The sequence below is a fragment of the Stenella coeruleoalba genome (genome assembly GCF_951394435.1).
Source record: "Stenella coeruleoalba genome assembly, chromosome: 12".
Lineage (NCBI taxonomy): Eukaryota > Metazoa > Chordata > Mammalia > Artiodactyla > Delphinidae > Stenella > Stenella coeruleoalba.
The window spans coordinates 86,793,635-86,817,224 of NC_137158.1; the positions used below are offsets into that span (position 1 = coordinate 86,793,635).

Here is a 23,590-nt window from a genome sequence, read left to right on the forward strand (position 1 = left end):
TGCAGTGAGTCAAACCAGAAACACAGGGTCTGCCTGGCGCACCAAAGGCTGGACCAGGCACCCCTGGGCAGCCCCATGCCACCAAACAGTCTGAGCCACGGCCGCCACAGCTCAGGAATCTATACGTAGCAACTCCATCCCTGCACTTTGAGAGTCATCTTAAAAACTACCTAGAATATTCACATAAAACTTCTGCTCTCATTTTCTTCTACTGCGGATTGTGTGTGAAAAAGGCATAGACTGTCCCTGACATCCCAGCCCACAGTGAGGAAAGACCTTCTATACCAAACAGTAAGTCTAGAAATGCCATTCAGAAAATAGGATGCCACAAACCAAAACCAAAACAATTAAATTATATGATTTTATGCCTAAATGTCACCATGTTGGCAATATTCCCAACTGGTAATAACCACATATAGAAACAAAATACAAAATGAGCTTTAAGGTACTTAATTATGATACATCTACTAAGTTGTTTGTAACATAATAGTTTATCTTTTTAAAGAAGCTTATAACATTCTCTTATCTAGAGCACCTATATCTAAATTTAGATACTTACATTATTACACTCTCCAAGGAAATACAGTGCAAATCCATCAGCTTTTGTGGCTGCCAAAGTAATAAAAAAGGAAGAAACTAATCTCAATGGAAGAATATAACATGCGTGAATTCTCTAAGGTGAGACCTCAAATACGAGTCTTTTGAATGGATTTGTGAGCAAAATTAACGGTCATGCAGTAAACTGAACAAAATAATTTATGGCTTTACTGAATCACATAATGAGAATATTAGCTATTGCAGTTTTTAAGATGTGACACCCGCAAATGCATGCAGCAATGTACTACGTAATAATACATCTGTCAAAACGTGCACATCAGAACTATTAGAAAATATTTTTTAAATTTGAGACTTACATTTAATTTTTAAAGTATTTAAAAACAGACAAAGTGATATTCATAATACTGAAAAACCAATAATATAGGCATCAACCAGATAGAATGATGTACATATGCTTACATATCATCAGTGAAGAGAACATAATTTAACTTTATCTTCAGTTTAATTTTTCTACTAGGAGGAATATAAAACGTTTCTTACCAATTTTAATGATGCTACTCAATTCATAGAGGAGTAGTTGGTTGTCTCCTCCTGTATCCAACCGTTGTTCTATATAGCTGTTTAGTTCGTATACAACTCCCTGCATATTTGTATCTTGATACTATGAATAAAAGAAAAGACATAAATACAATAAAATAAAAATTCCTTAGTTTGTAAAACATACTATTAATATATATGGCTTTATGTTATGTAATAGCTATTCATTAAGCTTTTATAGAGCATGATTTAAATATTATGATCTACTATAAACACAGATTGAAAATTAAAATTGCTACAACTTACTCAGAATTATCTATAGACTCCATGCATGCTTATTTATGCTAAAACATCGAATGTTACAAATTACAGTTTTGTTTCTGAAGTTTTATATTGATATATGATGTATCAGGCAACTAGATCAGTAAAAACAGTTCGAAAGTTCGCTAACTGAATGAAACATCCTAATAAGCTAGAAAAGCCCCCCCGTGCATCGCACCGGGTGAAACAAAGTCTATTACTCTCCACTCACTTGGGTCCACGTGGCGACCACTCTAGTCTGACCTCAATTCTGTCACTAGAACGAGCTCAGGAGCCGCCACCGTAGTAGCAGCAGCCCCGCTGCAAGCCCGTGGCCCTAGGCTGCACCGCGGTGCAGGAACAACAGCAGGTGGACAAAGGTCTGGGAAGAAGGTGGAAGCGAAACTGCTATAACCAGCACTGTGTCTTCTTCAAAGGGCTGAAAACAGTCTTCTAGGGAGCTTCCCTGCTACACAGCTTGCCTTCCTAAGCCTCTTCTAACATCAACCATGGCGAACTTTAAAATAAAATAAAATTCTGTGGCTCAAAACACTCTTGGGGTTTTTCCCACTGTACTTAGAACAACAGCCTCCTCCCAGCGTGGCCTTCGCACTGCAAGATGTGGTTATTTTCTGCCTTGGAATCCGTCTCAAGCCACCTCTCTCTGTCTCTCTCTGTCTCTCTCCCCCCCCCTTCTCTCTCTCTCTCTCTCTTTCTCTCTCTCTCTCTTTCTCTTCCTCTCTCTCTCTCTCTTTGTCTCTCTCTCTGTCTCTCTCTCTCTGTCTCTCTCTCTCTCTCTCTCTCTCTGTCTCTGTCTCTGTCTCTCTCGCCCTCTCTCTCTCTCTCTCCCTCTCAGCAGGCCTATTGCTTCCTGTTACTGTTGAGCACTGTACTCAGTAAACACCTGTGAAATGAATAAAGAATGGCTGAACCAGTCAGTCAATCATTCCACAGACATGTGCAGCCAATCCTGACAACCTACTATACGTAGGAACACTTCTAGAAACAAAAGATGCTAGAGCATGAACAAAATAAAGTTCCAGTCCTCAAGGAACTTACATTCCCGTTGGAAGAGAATAAGTAATCTACACGGTGTGAAGGAAGGCAGTGGTCACGGTGCAGAAAGGAGAGCTGGGACGGCTGACAGTAAATGCCTTTGGAGGGAGAGGGCTACCTTTTAAATAGGATGGTCAGGGAAGGGAAGGTTCAGTGACATGAGATATGGGGACAGACTCCAATGAAACTTAGAACCCGTAAGGGCTGAAGTCTGCCCATCATCCACCACCTCTCTTGGCTTCTGACCTATTACCCAGAAAATCAAGTATCAAGGATGGCTTGTCGAGAGATGAATACACACCGAAGGGAATAGATTAGATTTAGCTGAGGTATAGAAACCTCGGAAACAAAGGAGAATGGCATAGGCTGGTGCTATTCGCAGGTGCTGGAACACGCTAGAATAAAGACGATGGTGGAAGGCAAATTTATACGGGTGCAAAAAGCAGAAGTACTGGCTTCAGTGCGCCAGCGCTTGCTTGGCTAAAACCTATTCCCCCAAATGGCTGACATTAAATGAGGCTGAAAACCAGAACTTCCCTGGTATATATTCCAACCTTGGCAACACTGGAATGCTAGAGGGGATTTGTCCTGCACGACCCGTTTACCCATCCCCTAGCTATATCCCACGGGCACTCCCTTCATCAAGGTCATGAAAAATGCATCCCGAGGCCACACCCGCCTGGCCTGTGTGAAGAGCTCTGCGGTGTGGGCCTCGGATGACTAGGGGCACCACCGCCCTCCAACAGGGTCCCTTGCTTCACTGAGAAGATGGGATCTTGGCGTCGAGGGGACAAGAGGCAGCACATAATCTCCAGAGGTAAGGTACTGTTAGCAAAATGGACAAAAGGGAAGCTGCTATCAGAATGACCTGGCCAGTAGAGCTCTTCGACATTGGATCAAGCACTCGATCACTGTTCCTGGAACTGAAATAGACAGGGCGACCTACTATTTTTTCATTTGTCTGGAGAGAGAAGTTCTGGGTTAAGCGAACAAAAATCTGACTTAATTACCACAGCAGGAAGTCAGGTACCTCAATGAATTCCAGGCTTGAGCCACTTCACAGAACTTCTTGAATAAAGCCAGGGGAGACCAGGTCCCCTTGAGGAAGGATTTTGATTCACAGCCCCAACTTTACAGTGCTTCTTCCTACATTCCCCAAAGAGGTCTGCTGTCTTTAAGCTGGGTAACTGTGCACTGGGCGAAGCGGAAATTAGCAGAGTGATAGTGAAAAGGTGCATAAGAATCAAGAACACTTGAAATTCCGATGCCTACAAAACGTGACAGCATTGTGTGGGGTCGCAAAAGCTTTTGTTGTTTCTTATCATCTGTAAAAGGATCCTTTTTGAGCTATTCCAAGTTCTGAAGAACTCCAGAGAAAATATTCTACTCTAATATACCCTTTCTTCCTTACCGCTCATCAGAACCACTCATTCTACAACCCCCCACCCCAAAGTCCTGGGAAAGAGCTTATCTGAGACTGAAGCCAAGAGATAGAGACTGAGTCTTAATGACAGACTTTGAACCCCTAGACCCAGCCATGCAAAAGCCTTCAAGCCTAAAATTCTATCCCTAGGCATTTCTTTTTCATGAATCAATCCATTCTTCGAATATACCCTCTTTTTGGTGGGGAAGGGATACTTTAGCTAGTTTTAAGGTGGGTGTTTAGTCACTCAATAGAGGAGTCCCTATAAAAATGATATACAGACTGACCCTTTTCTCTGACAATGTAATTCTGAGAATAGGCCCTTTAAAATGACCAGAATGCAGCGCTGACATTAATGACCAGCTGTTCTCCATCTCTTTTGGACAGGAAATGGGTTGTCACACACAAGTGAGAACAAGAAGACATTTGGGGTTATGGACAGTTTATCATGAGATTTCCTTTCAAGTCTCTGGGCTTCATTTTTTTCTTTTGTGTAACAAGAAGATTGCAATATATTGTCTTTAAAATACCTTTCAACAGTAACCTTCTGTGATGATCTATGACCTCGATTTTGTTGTTGTTTATATTAAACTTCAAATTCTAATCTTGAACCTAACAGATGGGTTAGTACACCCTGTTCGCTTTGATAAGCAATGACAATTGCATAAATCTCATAAGAGAAAAATGTTTAATTATGATTACTAAACTATACAAATGTAATATTACCTCTAAAATATTAAAGACGTACCTCCATAGTTAGTGGATCGTTCAAACCATAATATATTGAAAACTTTAAATTATATATAAATGTGAATAACAGGAATAATTATTATTTGGTTCTTAGCCTTATGGCCATCTTGCTGGTCATGAGCCCTAACACGAGAGGGAAGGAAGACGCAACAAGTGGAGATGAACATCCAAAAACGCACTTCTCTTATGGAAACAACATGATGAAGAAAGTTTACTAAGGGATCAATTCCATTCAGTTGAATAAACTTTCAATTCTATGTCTTGACTAATAGAAAATTACGATAGTATATTCATGAAGTTGTTAAGAACTTGTGTTTGCACAGCATTTTTAACGTCACAAAGTCCTTTCACCACTGCCTTTATTAAAAGAACCCATATAAAGTATATACTGAGTATCACTGAGACATTCCTCAATCAAGATGAGTTAGAACTCTAAGGTACAATGAGTTGGGCGGTATAAACCTTAGAATCAAACTGGACATGGCCAACCTCATTTTCTGTTCCACGCTGGTTTTCACGCAGTACTTGCTTTTCATTAGAACAACCACTAAAACAATGGATTTGCAGAGATATGACTTCATTGACAGGACTGTAGTGACCTAACATTAAAACCGGGAACTATGTCAGGTTACTACTGAAACTGTGAGCTCCAGCAAGCTCTGACAGACGGTATTGTTTCCCATGAAACAATGGGATGTCCTAAATCCCATTAGTATGTCCTAAATCATCCCTGTGGGTTTGTTGTGGTGCCTAACGGCATTTGGAACACAGTTTGGGAAGCAGGGGAACGGCCACTCTTTCAGCCAGAGGGAAACAGTATTTTATGAGACACAGTGGTAATGAATGGAGAAGTATTAACTCTTGGTTCAGAAAGAAAGCTGAGACCTGGTCTCACCAGAAGAGTAAATGTCCTCAGACTTGCTAAAGTGAATTAGGCGTTTAAACACAGGTTGGAAGACCACCACAAGAGTTTAGAGGCAATTCAAGAATGGAATGGGAGAGAGAACAAGATGAGGTCTGTGATGCCTGCTGGCCCCAAGAGCCCATGACTCTGTGAGGGGTTACTGACATATCTCGAAGCACTGTAACAAACACACTAGAAAACAGAGTGACATGGGTGTTAAGTTGGAAAAATACTTCAAAGCATGCAAAATGAGCTCTTAGTTTCCAGTATGAAGCTCAATGTTTGAATAATATCTTCTCATCATCATTCTTTAGATTTTTCCTGTTTCTTTTTTAAATTTACCTTTTTTTAAAAAAAATAACTTTTTGTTTTGATGTAATTTCAAACCTACAGAAAACTACAAGACTAGTACATGAAACTCCCGCATACCAACAATTATTTACATTTTGTCATATTTGCCTTATACTCTTGGTAAATTATTTCCCTTCCTTCCTTCCTCCCTCCTTCCTTCGCCTTCTCCTCCTTCTTTTTCTCTTTCTCCTTCTTCTTTCTCTCTCTTGCTCCATGTTTTCTATCTATACACACACATATATACACACAACAGTAATAAATATTTTTTTCTGAATATTTGAGAACAAGTTGGTATGCTCCTTTTACCCAAATCTTCAGTATATGCTTCCTAAGAAAAAGAATATTAAGAGAATACACTGAATTTGTACACTGAATGTGAGAGACATAGTTACAATGCAGTTATCATAATCAGAAAAATTAACATTGCTACAACAATATTAGCTAATTAAAAATTCACATTCATAGAGAACAAACATGTGGACACCAAGGGGGGAAATTGGGGGGGGGTGGGATGAACTGGGAGATTTGGATTGACATGTATACACTAATATGTATAAAATAGATGACTAATAAGAACCTGCTGTATAAAAAATTAATTAATTAAATTAAAATTTAAAAAAATCACATTCAAATTTCATACCTTGTCCCAATAATGTCTTTATAATTATCCCCCGCTCAGTGGTCCAGGTTTGAACTCCAGATCATATATGGCATCTAGCTGTCGTGTCTTTTTGGTATACTTTAATGTGGAACAATTCCACAGCCTTTCTGTGTTCAAGCCTTTCTTGAACTTGATGTTTTTGAAGAATATGGGCCAATTTTGATTTGTCTGATATTTTCTCAAGATTAGATTCAGGTTCTGTGTTTTCGGCAACAATACAATGAGGTGATGAAGCTAGAATACTATCAACCATCCTACATTTGCTATTTGGCATTCTACTGGGAAGAAGAGCTTTCTGTTTTCCCTCATTCATTCATTTACATGAGCCTGGACTCACAGATGCTTATTTTATTCAACATGTGTAATTAATATTAATTAATACTGTTATACATGCATTTTAATGCTCAAATTGTCCCAGATTTGACCAATGGGAAGCCCTTTAAGATATCTCCTATGCCCTTTTGACAAATTTTCATGATGCTTTCAAGACTTTCTTACTTTCTCATCAAATATTTTGCTAGCGCTTGAACCAGCCATTTTTGTTTCTTAAAAGAAGTCCTAGATCCTTTTAGTGGCAAATGACATTTAAAATCTAAGAGCTGGCGCTATATGTGCCCACTGCTGTCATTGCTTCTAGGCTCCTTATCGACACAAATATAATATATATATATATATGAGAGGGCCTTATGTAAATATATATATACATATATACAAATATGTAATTCTTTACTTATTTATTTATAAATACATGTAGAGTAAAAGATTAAAAACGATGAGTTCTTACTGATACTTTCAATTTCAACCAAACACCACAGTGTACACATTCTAATATTCCCCATTTCTATATCTGTAATTCCTTACCCAACAATGAAATATCTTACTGGCAATGACTATAACATATTTACATGTTTTCTCAAGCCTAGAACATACGGAAGTAGTTTCGGAATTGTTACGCCATGTCACTGAAAATAGCAAACCTACTAACTAGTTGTCAATATGTTTTAGATTTTTAGGTAAATGTAAGAAATACTAAAATATACAAAAATGAAATGTACAATTCATTAAGTTTTGACAAACAGATACATTCTTGTAACATATACACTAATTAAGACACACAAAATCACCATACAGGAATTAGTTGCATTTCTATTCACAGACTATCTGAAAAAGCAATTAAATAACAGTCTCATTTACAATAGCATGAAAAAGAATAAAATACTTAAGAATAAATTTAACCAAGGTGGTAAAAGATCTGTATGCTAAAAATTATAAAACACTGATGAATGAAATACAAGAAAGCACAAATAAATGAAAAGATACCCCCATACTCATGAATTTGAAGAATTAATATTGTTAAAATGTCAGTGGTATCCAAAGTGATCTACAGATTCAATGCAATCCTTATCAAAATTCCAGTGGCATTTTTCCTAGAAATAGAATAAACAATCCTAAGATTGTATGGAACCATAAGAGGCTCTGAATAGCAAAAGCAATCTTGAGAAAGAAGAAAAAAGGTGGAAGCATCACACGTCCTGGTTTCAAACTATATTATAAAGCTATAGTAATCAAAACAGTATGGTACTGTCATAAAAACAGACACTTACCAAATGGAACAGAATAGAGAGCCCAGAAATAAACCCATGCATATAAGGTCAACTACTCTTTAACAAGGGCAACAAGAATACACAGCATTGAAAGGATAGTCACTTCAATAAATGTTGATGGGAAAACTGGATATTCACATACAAGAGAATGAAATTGGACCCTTATCATATGCCATACACAAAAATCAACTAGAAATAAAGACTTAAATGTAAGACCTGAATACTGTATTGCATACCTGAAATATGCTAAGAGTAGATCTTCAGCATTCTCACCACACACAAAAAAAGAAAAAAGTAATTATGTGAGTGATGACTGTATTAATTAACTTTATTGTGGTAATCATGTTACAACATATATCAAATCATCACCCTGTATACTTTAGACATATACAATTATTATTTGTCAAGAAAAGAAAAGGAAAATAATTTTTAAAATAAATGTAATTTTTAAAATAAATAATAAACATCTCAGCAATAATAATAAAGGTATAGAGCATTTCATCTTTCTATAAAGTCCCTCCCATGGTCCTTCTTAATTAACCATCTTCCCACTAGAGTGGTGCCTGTTTTAAGAATTTTATGGAAATGGAATCACACACATGAACTATTTTGAATCTTGTTTTATTTGTTCAACATAGTATTATTGATATTCATCCATGTTGGTGTGTGTTCTGGTAGCTTGTTCCTTTCTATTTCTGGTAGCATCTGTGGTATAAATATACCACAAATTGTTTATCTGTTCTACTATTGTTGGATATCTGGGATGTTTTTGTTTCCAGCTTTGGAATGTTGGGAATAAAGCTGTTATGAACATTCTTGCAGAAGTCATTTTGTGAACACAGGTTTTCAATTATATTAGAATAAAGGCCACATGTAACAAACCAACAGCTAACATCATACTCAATGATGAAAAGCTGAAAGCATTTCCTCTAAGATCAGGAACAAGACAAGGATGTCCACTCTCGCCACTTTTATTCAACATGCTTTTGGAAGTCCTAACCACAGCAGTCAGAGAAGAAAAAGAAATAAAAGGAATACAAATTGAAAACGAAAAAGTAAAACTGTCACTGTTTGCAGATGACATGATACTATACACAGAAAACCCTAAAAACACCATCAGAAAAGTACTAGAGCTCATCGATGAATTTGGTAAAGTTGCAGGATACAAAATTAACACAGAAATCTGTTGCATTTCTATACACTAACAATGAACTATCAGAAAGAGAAATTAAGGAAACAATCTCATTTACCACCACATCAAAAAGAATAAAATACCTAGGAATAAACCTATCTAAGAAGGCAAAAGACCTGTACTTGGAAAACTATAAGACACTGATGAAAGAAATTTAAGAAGACACAGACATTTGGAAAGATAAACAGTGTTCTTGGACTGGAAGAATCAATAATGTTAAAATGACATACATCCCAAGGCAATCTACAGATTCAGTGCAATCCCTATCAAAATACCAATGGCATTTTTCACAGAACTAGAACAAATAGTTTAAAAATTTGTATGGAAACACAAAAGACCTCGAATAGACAAAACAATCTTGAGAAAAAGAACAGGGCTGGAGGAGTAATGGTTCCCCACTTCAGACTACACTACAAAGCCACAGTAATCAAAACATTATGATACCGGCACAAAAACAGACACAAAGATCAATGAAACAGAATAGAGAGCCCAGAAATGAACCCACACTTATATAGGTAATTAATCTATGACAAAGGAGGCAAGAATATACAATGGAGCAAAGACAGTCTCTTCAGTAAGTGGTGTCGGGAAAACTGGACAGCTACATGTAAAAGGATGAGATCAGAACATTCTCTAACACTATACACAAAAATAAACTCAAAATGGATTAAAGACCTAAATGTAAGACCAGATACCAGAAAACACCTAGAGGAAAACATAGGCAGAACACTCTGACATAAATCACAGCAATATTTTTTGGATCTCTTAGAGCAAAGGAAACAAAGGCAAAAATAAATACATGGGACCTAATTAAACTTAAAAGCCTTTGCACAGCAAAGGATATCATTGACAAAACAAAAAGACAACTTACTGAATGGGAGAAGATATTTTCAAATGATATGACTGATAAGGGGTTAACATCCAACATACATAAACAGCTCATACAACTCAACATGAAAAAAAACAACTGATTAAAAATTGGGCAGAAGAAATAAATAGACACTTTTCTAAAGAGGAAATGCAGATGGCCAAGAGGCACATGAAAAGATGCTCAACATCACTAATCATCAGGAAAATGCAAATCAAAACCACAGTGAGATATTACCTCACACTTATCAGAATGGCTATCATCAAAAATCACAAATAACACATGTTGTTGAAAAGCGAACTCTTGTGCACTGCTGGTGGGAATGTAAATTGGTGCAGCCACTGTGGAAAACAGTATGGAGGTTTCTCAAAAAACTAAAAATAAAACTACCTTATGACCCAGCAATTCCATTCCTGGGTATATATCCAAAAAAACCCAAAAACACTAATTCAAAAAGATACATGTACCCCAGTGTTCATAGCAGCATTATTTACAATTGCCAAGATATCGAAGCAACCTAAGTGTCCATCAACAGATGAATGGATAAAGAAGATGTGTTATATATATACAATGGAGTACTACTCAGCGGTAAAAAAGAAGTGAATTTTCCCATTTGCAGCAACATGGATGGACTTGGAGAGCATTATGTTAAGTGAAATAAGAAATAGAAAGACAAATACTGTATGATATCATATGTGGAATATAAAAGATACAACTAGTGAATAAAATGAAAAAGAAGCAGACTCACAGATATAGAGTACAAATTAATGGTCACCAGTGGGGAGAGGGAAGTGGGGAAGGGCAATACAGGGGTAGAGGATTAAGAGGTACAAGCTATTATATTACATATAAAATAAGCTACAAGAATATGTTGTACAACATGAAGAATATAGCCAATATTTTATAATAACTATAAATGAAGTATCACCTTTAAAAATTGTTAATCACTAAACTGTATACCTGTAACTTATATAATATTGCATAGCAACTATACTTCAATAAAAAATAAATTTTTTAAAAAGTAATACTTAATTCTCAGAAAAAAATAGAAACAAAATTATACTAGGCAAATACATGACAGGGATATTCCTGGGTCAAAAAGTAAATGCATGTTTAACTTGACAAGAAAGTGGCAAACATTTTTCAATGTTATATATTAAAGATCAAGTTATCAAAATGATTTGAGTATTTTAGAGGAAAATAAGTTATAAATATAGGTCATTTACTTCACACAAACACTATAGGTGTTCATAGGCAGAAGAATTTTAACTACTCTAAGGATGAGCAATCGCAATGAACAGTTAAGAAAACCTGTGGCCTCAAAGGCATCGTGGGAGAAAAAGAGAACAGGGCTAGGAAAGAGGGTGCTACTGACCCTTTTGCAAATGCTTATTTTAAAAGAAGTCCTCAACAGCAAGCAAGGGATTAGTAGATATTCATCTTAACTAACTGAGCCCATCCTAACACTAAGAGGAAGCTGCCTCGCTTGTCCTGCCACATAACTGAGTGCAGAGAGAAGGCTACACGTGGCGCTAGTTCAGAGGAAGCGTCTTACGAAAAGCTGCAAAGGATGGAGAAAACAGGAGGAAGGCAGGAGAGCAACGAGCAGGACATGAGGACAGAATGATCACAGCTTACACTTACGAAAGACAGTAAATTCACGTTAAAAGCGGCGAAAGCAAGCAGGCTGAGAGTCTATAAATGAGGGAGGCATTCTTTTGAAAACACATCATCAGCTCAACACAAGGACAGAAATAATAAAAACTAATATTCCTAAAGAACACTTAAGTTTTCAAAGGACTATTATTAACTAATTTAATTTAGGGCAAAAAGGTCCATGAGATGAAAGGGCTTTTCATAATAAAAATTTAATTTAGGAAGAATGACTCCAGGAGATAAAATAGTTTCAAATCACTCAAGTAAAATAGATTCAAATCACTTAAGACCGCTAATAGAAAACAAATTAAGTTATCAGGAGAAGATGAATAAAGAGAAGGTTAGAGAAACAAAAGATGTATCTAAGGGCTTTACCTAGTAGGTATACTTCTGAATGTCAGTAAGTCAATAAGTCTTTTTAAACAAATATTTATTCACCAACGTGTCAAGCACTATTGTAAGTATCAGATAAGGCTCTAACGCTCACGGAATTTAAATCCCAGTGAGGAGAAAGTGATAAACAAGAAAATATCAGCTTGTGATAATATCTATGGCAAAAATGAGACATATTTATGACTTTGTTGCCACCTTTAATGTAATAAACTGCGATCTAGGAGAAACTGGATTTTATGCACAACTACTCTTTGGCTGGATCATTACTATTTTCGTTTTTCATTCAATAAGGAAATGTGCACAAAACAATGGCCTTTAATTAGCCTTTGGTTCTGTGGCCAAGACCAAACTCTACTAAGACCAAACAGCTTAATACTGTTTCTCCATTGTTAACACTTTTCAGCATCTATATTCTAAAATAAAGTTGTGGTTGCCAAGAAGGGTCTTAAAAAACAGGTAATAATTTAAAATCTTGTGAAAGAAGAATGTGTTCAGTTCCCATTTTTTAAAAGAATTATCATAATGGTTTGATATTGTTTTTAATCACCACCGTCATGATTAATAGGATCTGTATTCTTCTATACATCACTCATATCATTTTATTATCATTGATCAGGAACAAACTTTAATAGACAGATGATTGGTATGTTTAATTTATTGTTAAGATTATGGGTTTCATCCTTAGTACAAGCAAACAAAAATCACTATCTTTGACCACCGTTTTCCAGTATGTAAATAGAATGAAATATTTTCGTAGAGCAGATGGATGCATTCAGTTACATAGGGAAATATTTTGCAACTAGTTCTCTCAGGAAACCGAGGTGCTTAGAACTGATACTCCACACGGGTTTCTATGGCTATAGTTAATAACTAGCGGCAAAGCCTGTGAAATGAAATTTAGCTAAAACAAACAATGCCATGCTTTATGAGACATTTTCTTTGGGGTTTCCACAAAACTCAAGTTGGAGTGCCTGAAGCTATTTTGACCGGTGTGATATGGAAAACACAGACCCTGCTTGCAGGCTTCCAGCCAGTATTCCTCAGGAAAGTGGGTGATTTTACATCAGGGTGAGAAATACTTGTTGCGCTCTTTGATATTTAAAATCCAAAATGCCAGAATTTCACTTTCCCTGATAGGAATACTACATCTCTGCCAGCTCCGGCTTCTCCGTCCTACAGATATGCTGATAATCAATGGGACGGTGACCTGCCTGTCCTCTAGGGCCTTGTTTCTGAGTATCATATTCAACTGTCCAAACCCCACCTCTTAGCCAAATCCTGATTAAAGTAAATTATATATAGGGAGATTTTAGAAGACATGCTTTCTGTCTGCTTCTCCACACATTCTAACTTCTGTCCTTGGGCCACAGCACATGAGCCCCGTGATTATCAGCTGGAGGCGGGGTACAGGTAACATGAAACATTACTGCAGATAATTCTGCCATGTGTCTACCTACTCTCGCTGTTTGTGTATCACCTTCACTTACTGAACAGCGAACCACATTTTAATAGTATGTCTCTGAAACTTACTAAAGATGGATGTAAGATTATATAAACAGATTTGTACTTTTATGAAATTTAGTAATGACAATAAAAACTTTGCCCTTAAGAATAATTGATTGGTATCCTTCCCTAAGACATGTAAAAATAAATAAAGGAAACCTTATTTAAATTGGAATCAGTTAAGGGCAGAAGGGGGAACTCTCATGCAGACCCCAAACAGGAAGAGACTACCTTGCATCTCCAACTGGGAGAAGGCTGCTTACTACCTAACTACCCAGTACAAGAAAAGAAAATCTTCACCCCGCCCAGGCACAGCCCAGCCAACAAGAGACTGTCACAACTCAGCCAATGAAAAGACACTACACTCTGAACTCCCAGTTTCCTCCAGTGGACTCCTTGCTTATCAAGAGCCCCTCCGAACCTCCCCTTTTCCTCTGTAAAAGACCATTCCTCTTCTTTGTCCGGACTTGCTTACAGTCTTTGCTATAACATTCTTATCCCAAATTGCAATTCTCTGCTACTCCTGAAAAAAACATACCTTGCTGGTAAAATAACTGTCTTTTATTTTTAAGGTCAACTTTACACAAGTGAAGCAACCTACTTTGGTTCAGTTTCACGTAACTGGAAGTTAACAGCCTGCTTATTCATAGAAAAGTACTGACTATTCCAATTTTTATTTCTCCTCTTCTGTTTCTTCCCCTATTTTGTTTCTTTGGTTATATTTGTTTTCTGATAACCAATTAAAAATTCTTTTTAAGACTGATATGGTATAAAAAGAAATTGAAAGTGAGTAAATGGGAATTAGTTGCGAAGGAAAAGACTTGATGTGTCCTGGGGAGGCTGCCAAAGGTGGGTGAGGCCCCTTGAGCACTCAAGGGCTGTGCAGCAGCCAACTTGCCCCCTGTCCCAGATCATCATGCTTTCTCTCTCGACTGTATTATTTTCGTTAGTATATTTCTGTTGTCATTTAGCCCATTTTTAAAAAGACAAACCAAACATTTTAAAAAGAAAATATCTCGGGGGTGGAGAGTGGAAAGTGGTCAAAAGATACAAACATTCAGTTATAAAATAAGTAAGTTCTGGGGATATAGTGCACAGCATCGTGACTGTAATTAATAAGACTGTATTGGATATTTGAAACTTGCTAAAGGGAGTAAATCTTAACAGTTCTCACCACAAGGAAAAAGACATTTGTAACTATGTGTGGTGGTGGATGTTAACTAGACCCATTGTGAGGATAATTTCACACTATGCACATATATTGAATCATTATGTTGTATACCTGAAACTAACGAAAGATTATGTGTCAATTGTATCTCAAGAAAAATATCTCAGCTCCCTATTTAGCTACCACCCTATTTCTCTTCTCTCTTTTAAGGCAAGACTCTGTAAAACAATTGTCTGTATTTGCTGCCTACAATTTCTCTTCTTCCTCTCCCTCTCCCTCCCTCTCCTTCTCCCTCTCCCTCTTTCTCTCTCTCTCTCTCTCTCTTTCTCTCTCTCTCTCTCTCTCTCTCAAACTCAACCTAATATCTCCAGTGAAACAGCTCTTACTTAAGTCACCAATGACTCCACTTTGCCAAATCCAGTTGTCAACTCTCAGGCTTCATTACCCTTGAAATACAGGCAGCATTTAACACACCGGTGATCATTCTCTCTGTCTTGACATAATTTCTCCTCCTTGCCAGGATGCACACACCCCTGGTCCTCCTCTTGCCCCTTGGACACCTCTCTTCAGTCTCTGTAGGTCCTCTTCCCATCTCAGGCTTCTAAATGTTCTGTGCCAGGGCTGGCCTTTGGTTTTTATCCTCTTCTCAAACCACAGGCACTTCCTAGGTGATCTCATCTAGCCTCACCACTGCACATACCACCCTACATGCTGATGATTCTCAACTCGCCCATGTTACTAAGACTTCTCAGAGTTCTATCTCTAATCCAGATCATTTCCCTATACTCCAGACTTACATATATCCAGCCAACTACTTAACATCTCTATTTAGAAATCTACTAGTATCTCGGACTTAGCACATCTAAGACTAAGCACCCAGTAGTGGCCTCTGTTTACCCCTCCTCCACACACACCTTGACCTGCCCCTCTGGCAAACACTCCCATCTAAGTAATAGCAACTCACCCTTCCATCTGCTCAGGCAAAACCTCGATGCGATCATTGCTCTTTTTTGTCTCTTTTTATACCAGACGTCTGATTAATCGGCAGTTCTTGTTCACTCTACTTTCCAAATATACGTAGAATTCAGTCTACCAAATCCAAACACTTCTCCCCACCTCCATCCTCATCAGCCGGGGACAAGCCATCTTCATCTCTCACCAGGATGACCGCACTAGCCTCTACCTGCCACCACCCTTGGCAATGAAAGTCCTGCCGAATTTATTAAGATTTCTGCACTTACGTTTGCGCTAGTAAAACTGGTCAATACTTTTTCTATTTTGTATAATGCTCTAATTTTTGTTTTAGGAATAAAATTCGGTCTTGAGTGAGATAAGTTATTTTCTTAACTTTGGAAATACATACTTTATATTATGTAGGAATTTTCTCCTTTTTTATGTTTGGTGGAATTATCCAGTAAAAGCTTTTGGGTATGGTGCCATTTTAGGGGGGTCTTTTAATAACTTTTCAGTTTTTTTTCGTTGGTTAACAATATATTTAGGTTTCTTAACTCTTTTTCAATCAATTTTAATAATTTATAATTTCCTTAAAATTTCCCATTACATCTAATTTTTCAAATGCATTAGTATCTACTATTCCTTATTAAATTAGTAATAATCGCCCTGTTGCCTGTACTATAGTTATCTTTCCTTTCGCATTCCTTAATATTTGTTATCTTCTTATTTCTTGAATAGATTGCCAAACACAGTCTATTTTATTGATCTATTTAAGAAAATATCTTTTTCATTATTAATCAAGCCTGTATTTTAAATTGTGGGCCATTAATTTCTTTTCATTAATTGCCTCTGCTTTTAAAAAGTTTATTTTTGGTGTTCTAGAAATGAATATAAGAATATAAATTTTCATCCTATTGCACACCTTAGGTTTGGTAGATTTTGTCCCCATTTTACATTTGAGCCTTTTAAAAGTTATTTTTTTAAAAGGTCACCCAGATGAAGAGTGGCAAAGTAGAAATTCAAATCTAAGTGTGATTTACACTATACCAGAGAAGTTCTTTTGAATGTATCACACGCAAAAGACATAGAGATGCAATTCACACAAAAAGAAACATAGTTAACATATGGCAATATGTTTATTTGCTTTAAAAAAAATATTAAAATAATGGCATGCCATTTACACAAGAAGAGATATAATTGCTAATCAAATTGGGTTAAAATGAAACCTTAAATTGGAACAATAATTTGATAAACCAACTTAACAATGTATATTAATTGTCATAAAATATTTGTGTCCTTTGACCAAGTAGCCTTGAATCAGTGTTTTTCCTCAGGACATATTTCATAAGACTAAAACTGCTATATAAAAATTAGAATATAATGAAACATATCTACAGCATTTTGAGCGACAAAGACAGTCCCCATGAATTCTAGACCTGGCTAAACTTCTCATATTCTAGCACTCAGGACCCAAATACTCTTCTTATCTTGTTTTCTCTCTCTTTTCCTGTCAGAAGCTGGAACCACTTAACAACAACAATAATAGTAAAATAAAAGATTAACTTCGCTGACTAGATGAAAACAAATGACACAGGTATGACAGCTACCACATCCCTCTAGACCCCCTCCTGCCTCAACCTCTCTGACCAGGGCTCTTTCCTGCACTCATTCAGTTCTGGCCCAGATGACCTCCTTCTGTAACGTGAATCTTCCTGCCTCTGGGCCCTTGTACTTGCTGTGCCATCTGCCTGGAGTGCTCTTCCCGCAGTTCTCAGCATGGTTCCCTCCTTCATCTCCCATAATATTTCCTCAATTACCCTGGTAAGCCATCCCTGGCTGCACACTCAAACCCCTAGCACCACATCCTCTGTCCTGGCTTTGTCTCTACAGTTAAGACCACTCCTAATCCACCATCACTCTCTATCAGCTCATTCTGCTTTATTCTTCTATGTACTTATCATAATATTTATCACTGCCTGATATATAAAAATTAAAAACAAAACTTGCAACTGTCTCCACCACCACCTTCCATACTATGATAACTGGAATACTGTTCTGCACTGTATCCCTAAAACCTAGAACAGTGCTTGGCATATAAATGCCCAAGAAATATTTGTCTATGGAATGGCAGGTAAGGAGGAAGGCACGGAGAGAGGGAGGGATGGAAGGAGAAAGAGAGGAAGAAAGAGGGGACGGAGAAAGGGCTTCAGACTTATAGATCTGGCTTGACTTCATGGAAAAAACATCTTCCATTTCTGGATCAATTACCAGAAATGTCCTATAGTTTCTTGGAAAAGCTAATTCTCCCTAAACCCTATTACAGATACATAGTGTCCGAGGGCTACCTGGCCTACCTCGTCTTACCAGGGTCAAGCCACAATTGGTCTATAACGTCATGACATTGCCTCAACCTTCTAAAAAATATATTAATAATGCATACTCTGTCCAGAGAATGTCAAGCCAGACCCTAAGGAGGCCCACGGGAAAAAAAATTATTTTAAGTGAGTGTGTCTCACTGAGAAAGACAGAACACAATCCCTCTAATTAAAGAGCTCTGTATGGAGTAGGGGGTATATATAGCCTTTTTTGAGCTGCTACAAAAAAGTCAAAACAATACTAGTCGATGGCAATTAAAGAGAGGTTGTTTGGCGCTAAGTGAGAAAGTATGTCACAATAACCGGAACTGCCTGGAGGGGTAAGAATCTGCGTCACTCAAGAGCATGCCTTTGACAATGGATGTGCCCTGTGGCCAGTCACCAGTTACCAAAAGTTTGCACTAGGATTTCTAAATCTTAATTTTAACTTAAAACATTGGTATACTATTTTATAATGCAAATTCTATGTATCAGAACTGACCAAGATCTGGGGTATATTCAGAAAAAAAAAAAAAAAAAACCCAACTTTTAAAGATCCTGGCAACTGATACTATTCTAGGTTATCTGTTCATATAATTATCATTTCTCACCTGCAATTGCCTTTTCTCCAAATTTGGTATAAAGTAAAAGAATTTTATAAAATAATAGCAAAGAAAAAATGACTATGTATAGTTTATCATCATTTCTAATGGGCTTAAAGATAGTGTGTGGTATTGTCTGCATCTCTTCTCTCTTCACCCGGAAGAAGGCACTGGCATAGTAAGAAGTAGGTGGCAATCTGAATCCAAGATGTCTTGTGGCGATATTTTGCATAACTAAAATATATAGAAATGCATTCAATTAAAAAGTCTACTCCTTGTCTATATAGCTGTTCTCCCCAAATAGAACCTGGCTTATAATTGAAAGAGTGAGCTGCAGTAACAAAATCAGTTATGACAGACAGTATGGTACAAAATCTTTAAACTGGGGGACCCTGGAGGCGAAGGGCGAGTTCCACCAAACTGGTGGATAGATTTAATATACTGAAATAAGCAAGGTATCAGAAGGGCAGCTCTGGTCTTTGCTGTGAGCAGAACAGGGTGTAAGGAAAACACGGGGTGGGTTGAAACCACCTTTCTGGGCATCTCTTTTCCCACTTCTCTCAAAAACAACAACAATGTCTAAAATCTTCTGAAGGCTATAAAGGTTAAATTGAGGTCAGGGGTTCCCTATAAACTAAAGTTATTCTAAAACAAGAATATTGATGAGTAAGTTGTAGTTTTTTTCCCTACTGTCCTGGTTTTATAGACACCTGGTACTATCTCAGAGATCTGAGATAGTAGCTTTGCCAATATTGACACCCCAGTATCTTATGACGGCCCAGGTCCACTTGTGAGAATATTCTTTTATCCTCAAGCATGGCTTTTCAGCCATTTCTGCTGCTCTCAGTAGCTGTAAAATTCCAGGCTGATCCCTCTGTCCCCTGATATACCTCGAAGCACTCAGTCTTGGGAACTTTCCAGGTGTGAATCCTGTAAATGTGAAGTTAATAGTGCATGTACCCAGGAAAACCCTGAGACTTACAGAACCCTTAAGAGTCTGTTAGGCTGCTAGGGACAGAAGAAATTCTGCCCAGTCTCCAACAATGGTCCTTGTCACTTTAAAGATTCCTTTCTACAGATAATTAAAAATAAAGGAATAGATCTATATATGTGATCCTGATAACAGTACTTCAGTTTATGTCTTATGATAAAGAGTAATCTCTTACATAAGGTTGCATCAGATACAATTCTGATTATTTTCAACATTGAATCCACATTTTAAGATCTTTATCTGTAAACAGGATATATAGTTGATTCTTTTTCATATGTAATTACAGAATTATAATTTTGTAGCATTAAACATGGCATGTTAAAATGCTCTCGATACTCATTTCCCATAAGCTTTTAAATTTAAGTCTCATAACTTTAACACTAAGTGTTTCTCTTGAACGTGAGAACGATGCATTTAGTATTTCTAAAAGTACCGAAGAACATCACGTCTTCAGCTCACGAGTAGTCACCTTTTGTTCTCCCAGAAAGAAGGTGCATGAACTTAAAGGCAGGGTTAGCCCGGTAGCACACGTGCAAAGCCACTGAGCAGGGGACGGTGAGGAAGCGGCCTGAGCAGACCGTCGCCACATGGGAACTCGGTGTCAGTGCTGCCTTGTCTTATGGTTTTTCAAGAGAAGCCAGAAATCCAATCTTAATATGCACTCTCTCAACATCTAAATGTTGGCAAAAAATTCAGAAAACTCCATAAGCATGGGCAGGCCAAATGGAACGCATCTGTTAGCTGTATTCAGTTTGAGGCCTCCAATTTCACACCTCTCTCCTCACTGGCTTTACTCCATACTGATGAGTGATACGCTGGAGAGGGCACTCACTTTTTGTAATCATTCTTCTAACACTTAAACACGTTAGAGCACTGAAAATATACAAAAGAATTTATTTCCTATATTGTGGTATCAAAAATGATATTCACGTTACTTACCCTGCTGACTTCCTTAGGAGATGATTCATCTGGGGGATGGAGAAGGGAGGGAGAAAAAATACAATTAGAAAGTCTGATTAGTTTCTGAAATACAGAACATGTCATTCACGCTCAATAAACGAGAAGACTATTTGCAATGCCTCTGCTTGTGAAATCTAGGAATTTGGTTTTAAAACTCTATAAAAGTTAAACAGTAAGTTTAGAGCTAGATGTATGTATTAATTTTGGAGGGAAATGAAATAACACAACAGTTTGCCAGTCATTTTCAAGATGACCTTTTTAGAGATGCTAAAATGGTAGTACCTGCAAATATGGCTACACTGTGGTTTATCAAATACACGTACCTAGAAAGGGTTTGTAATATCTGCAATATTCTAAATGACACAACCCACATGAATATCTCAAATGGTCATGGACACTTGCGCTGTGAGGGTTATTTCCAGCATTTCTAATTTGCTGAAATAAGACATGTGCCTGCATGGCTCCCTGGTTAAGGCGTGAAACACACCTATTAATAGTGCTGCTTTGTACCATGGGTCCCAGGAGTTGGCGGGGGTGGGGGGGTTGTACCAGCATGTCAGCATTCTCTACTAGTAAAATCAGACTCGTGGACTGACCTGGTCTAGCTGAGGCCCTCTGAAGGGCTCTCCCCACGAATCTGGCTACAGGGCAAGAATATGCCTGTGTCCACCAGCAGGGTACAAGAAACAAACTGTCCAAGACTCCACTTTAGGTCCACTGGTTAAGAGTATCCCATGCCCAGTAACTGGCTCTGACCCAGAGAAAAGGTGTTGATATGGCCCTTCCAGAGGAAGGGTGACTGGAGCTGGGCCTCTGCAGACCGCTCACAGGGAGGCAGCCTTTAATTTCATGCTGTTGCTGTCTTGTGCCTTGTTTAGCAACCAAACCCTCTCTAACTACCACCACCAGCACACACTTAACACAGCAGATTTCTAATGTATTCTACATAAAAGCACAGCCTAACCTATCTCAACACTGACAAAGTTCACAAGCCCAGACAGGGCTGTGATTCTTCTTTCTCCTTCAATATTCTTATTAACTAAACCACTGAGTCCTTTTGTTTTCCTCTTTTTTCTTATCTTTCTCAGATTTACTGCTTACCATCCATTTCCACAAATAACATTAAGTCTAGTTCCAAATCACCTATCAACCAGTAACCTTTAAGCTGATCCCTGAATCCAATATCTGCCCTGGCAATCATGCCTACACACACACAAACACACACACACACACACACACACACACACACTCACCCACCCAGTTTATCTTTCAAAAATATCCCATCTATCATGCCTCTTGGACGCTTCATAATTTAAAGTAAATTAGACTTCAAAACTTGCTGCATGTTGCCTTTACCTGGGAACCTTTTCAAAATTAGCAAGCTTGGGACTATCAGATAGTAAGCGTTCAATAAGCAGTTCCTATTTTTTTGTATTACTGTATTAATACATACTTGCTTATATATTTTTCTTATAATTGTTCCATAACGGTTTGAGCATTGCATCTGATTTCCCTAAGAATGTAACCATGTTATAGGAAAAACATTTATTTTATCTTATACACTGAAGTCACATCATAGAAACATTTTCATTTATTCTTTAACTCCTAACCTCTTATTCTTTTTTAAACCTCTCTGAAGATGGGACTCTTTGATTTAATCATCACAACAAATTTATTAACAGATTATAAAGTTGTAGAGGCACATATGTTTTAAATTCTTTTTAATTTTTATCTAAGAAATTCAATGAACAGGGTTGAAAATTCAAGGTTGATTAAAACATGCAAAGGAAAGCAGCAGCTGTGTGAACAAGTTTACTGTGGGACTGAATGGAGTTTTCTAGCTGTGACCTTTTGGCACCTTCCACTCTCCAGTCATCAGTACGATCTGAAAGTTAGTTCAAAGGAAGAAGAGCTCGAATGTCCAGACATCTGTACATAAACGTCCCCTTTGTTTTCTCCTCTAGTTTTGCTTAGTGCTTCTCAAACTTGAGTGTGCATAAGAAACTCTACTGATAAGTATTTATAAAAACCAATTTTTTTCTTGCTTTATGGACAAAGTATTTGAAAGAAAAATGCTACCTATAACTTATTTCTGGATTCTTCACCTTATGTACAGATTTAGAAATAAATCATCTATCTCTTCCTCCAACTTAGAAGTCAAACAATTTTTGTTAAATGAATGTCAAGTCCATTACATTTAGGGAACATGGTCTTTTAGCTGAGGAAATTAATGGGTCCAGTGAATTTGTTAGGATAAGGGAAGCTTCCTTCCTATTTCCTATACTTGGAATTTTCATTTTGTCGAACTCTCTTGCCTAAGGCAAGTTTCAGCATGTTGCAGACAATCTATTCACTTTCTCGTCCACAATGGAGAGGACAGGATGACCGAATAGCAGAGGTGGCACAGCTAGTGGCTCAGAGCATGCACTGTGGTCAGAAGCCCACATGGCCTGTCACTTGCTGTCTTACTTTTTGGCAAGGTGTCTGACTTCTTTTGCCACCTTATAAGCCTGAAGTGAGACAACATCCTATCAATATAATTTGATACTGAAAAATATTCTTTTCCACAAAAACATTTGCAATGTAAGGTTAAGAGACCACAACTTAGAATGATTCCTAAGAACCCACAACTCTGGAACGTCTCTGTACACTTCCAACACGTACCCCCAGCTAAACTGTCTGAGTGGCATTTCACATGGTTCAGGAATGAAGCTCACTTAAAAGTGAAGGGACAGGCAATCATGGAAAAGAAGGAAACTGCCATGGGTGGGAGATTTTGAGTCCTTCATGAGCATCAGATTAGCA

General features: G+C 37.6%; 1 protein-coding gene across 2 annotated transcripts in view; it reads right to left on the reverse strand.

The window, feature by feature from the left end:
* PDE10A (phosphodiesterase 10A) overlaps window positions 1-23,590 on the reverse strand; it is a gene marked incomplete at its 3' end in the record, with an annotated part of 576,158 nt that overhangs the window by 88,120 nt on the left and 464,448 nt on the right. For both annotated transcript variants that reach the window (XM_079939715.1, XM_079939714.1), the window contains 3 exons: window positions 20,765-20,793; window positions 1,099-1,219; window positions 560-609 (listed from right to left, as the gene is read on the reverse strand). In XM_079939715.1, the coding sequence (XP_079795841.1) occupies window positions 560-609; window positions 1,099-1,219; window positions 20,765-20,793 (200 nt within the window). The remainder of the gene's footprint in view (window positions 1-559; window positions 610-1,098; window positions 1,220-20,764; window positions 20,794-23,590) is intronic.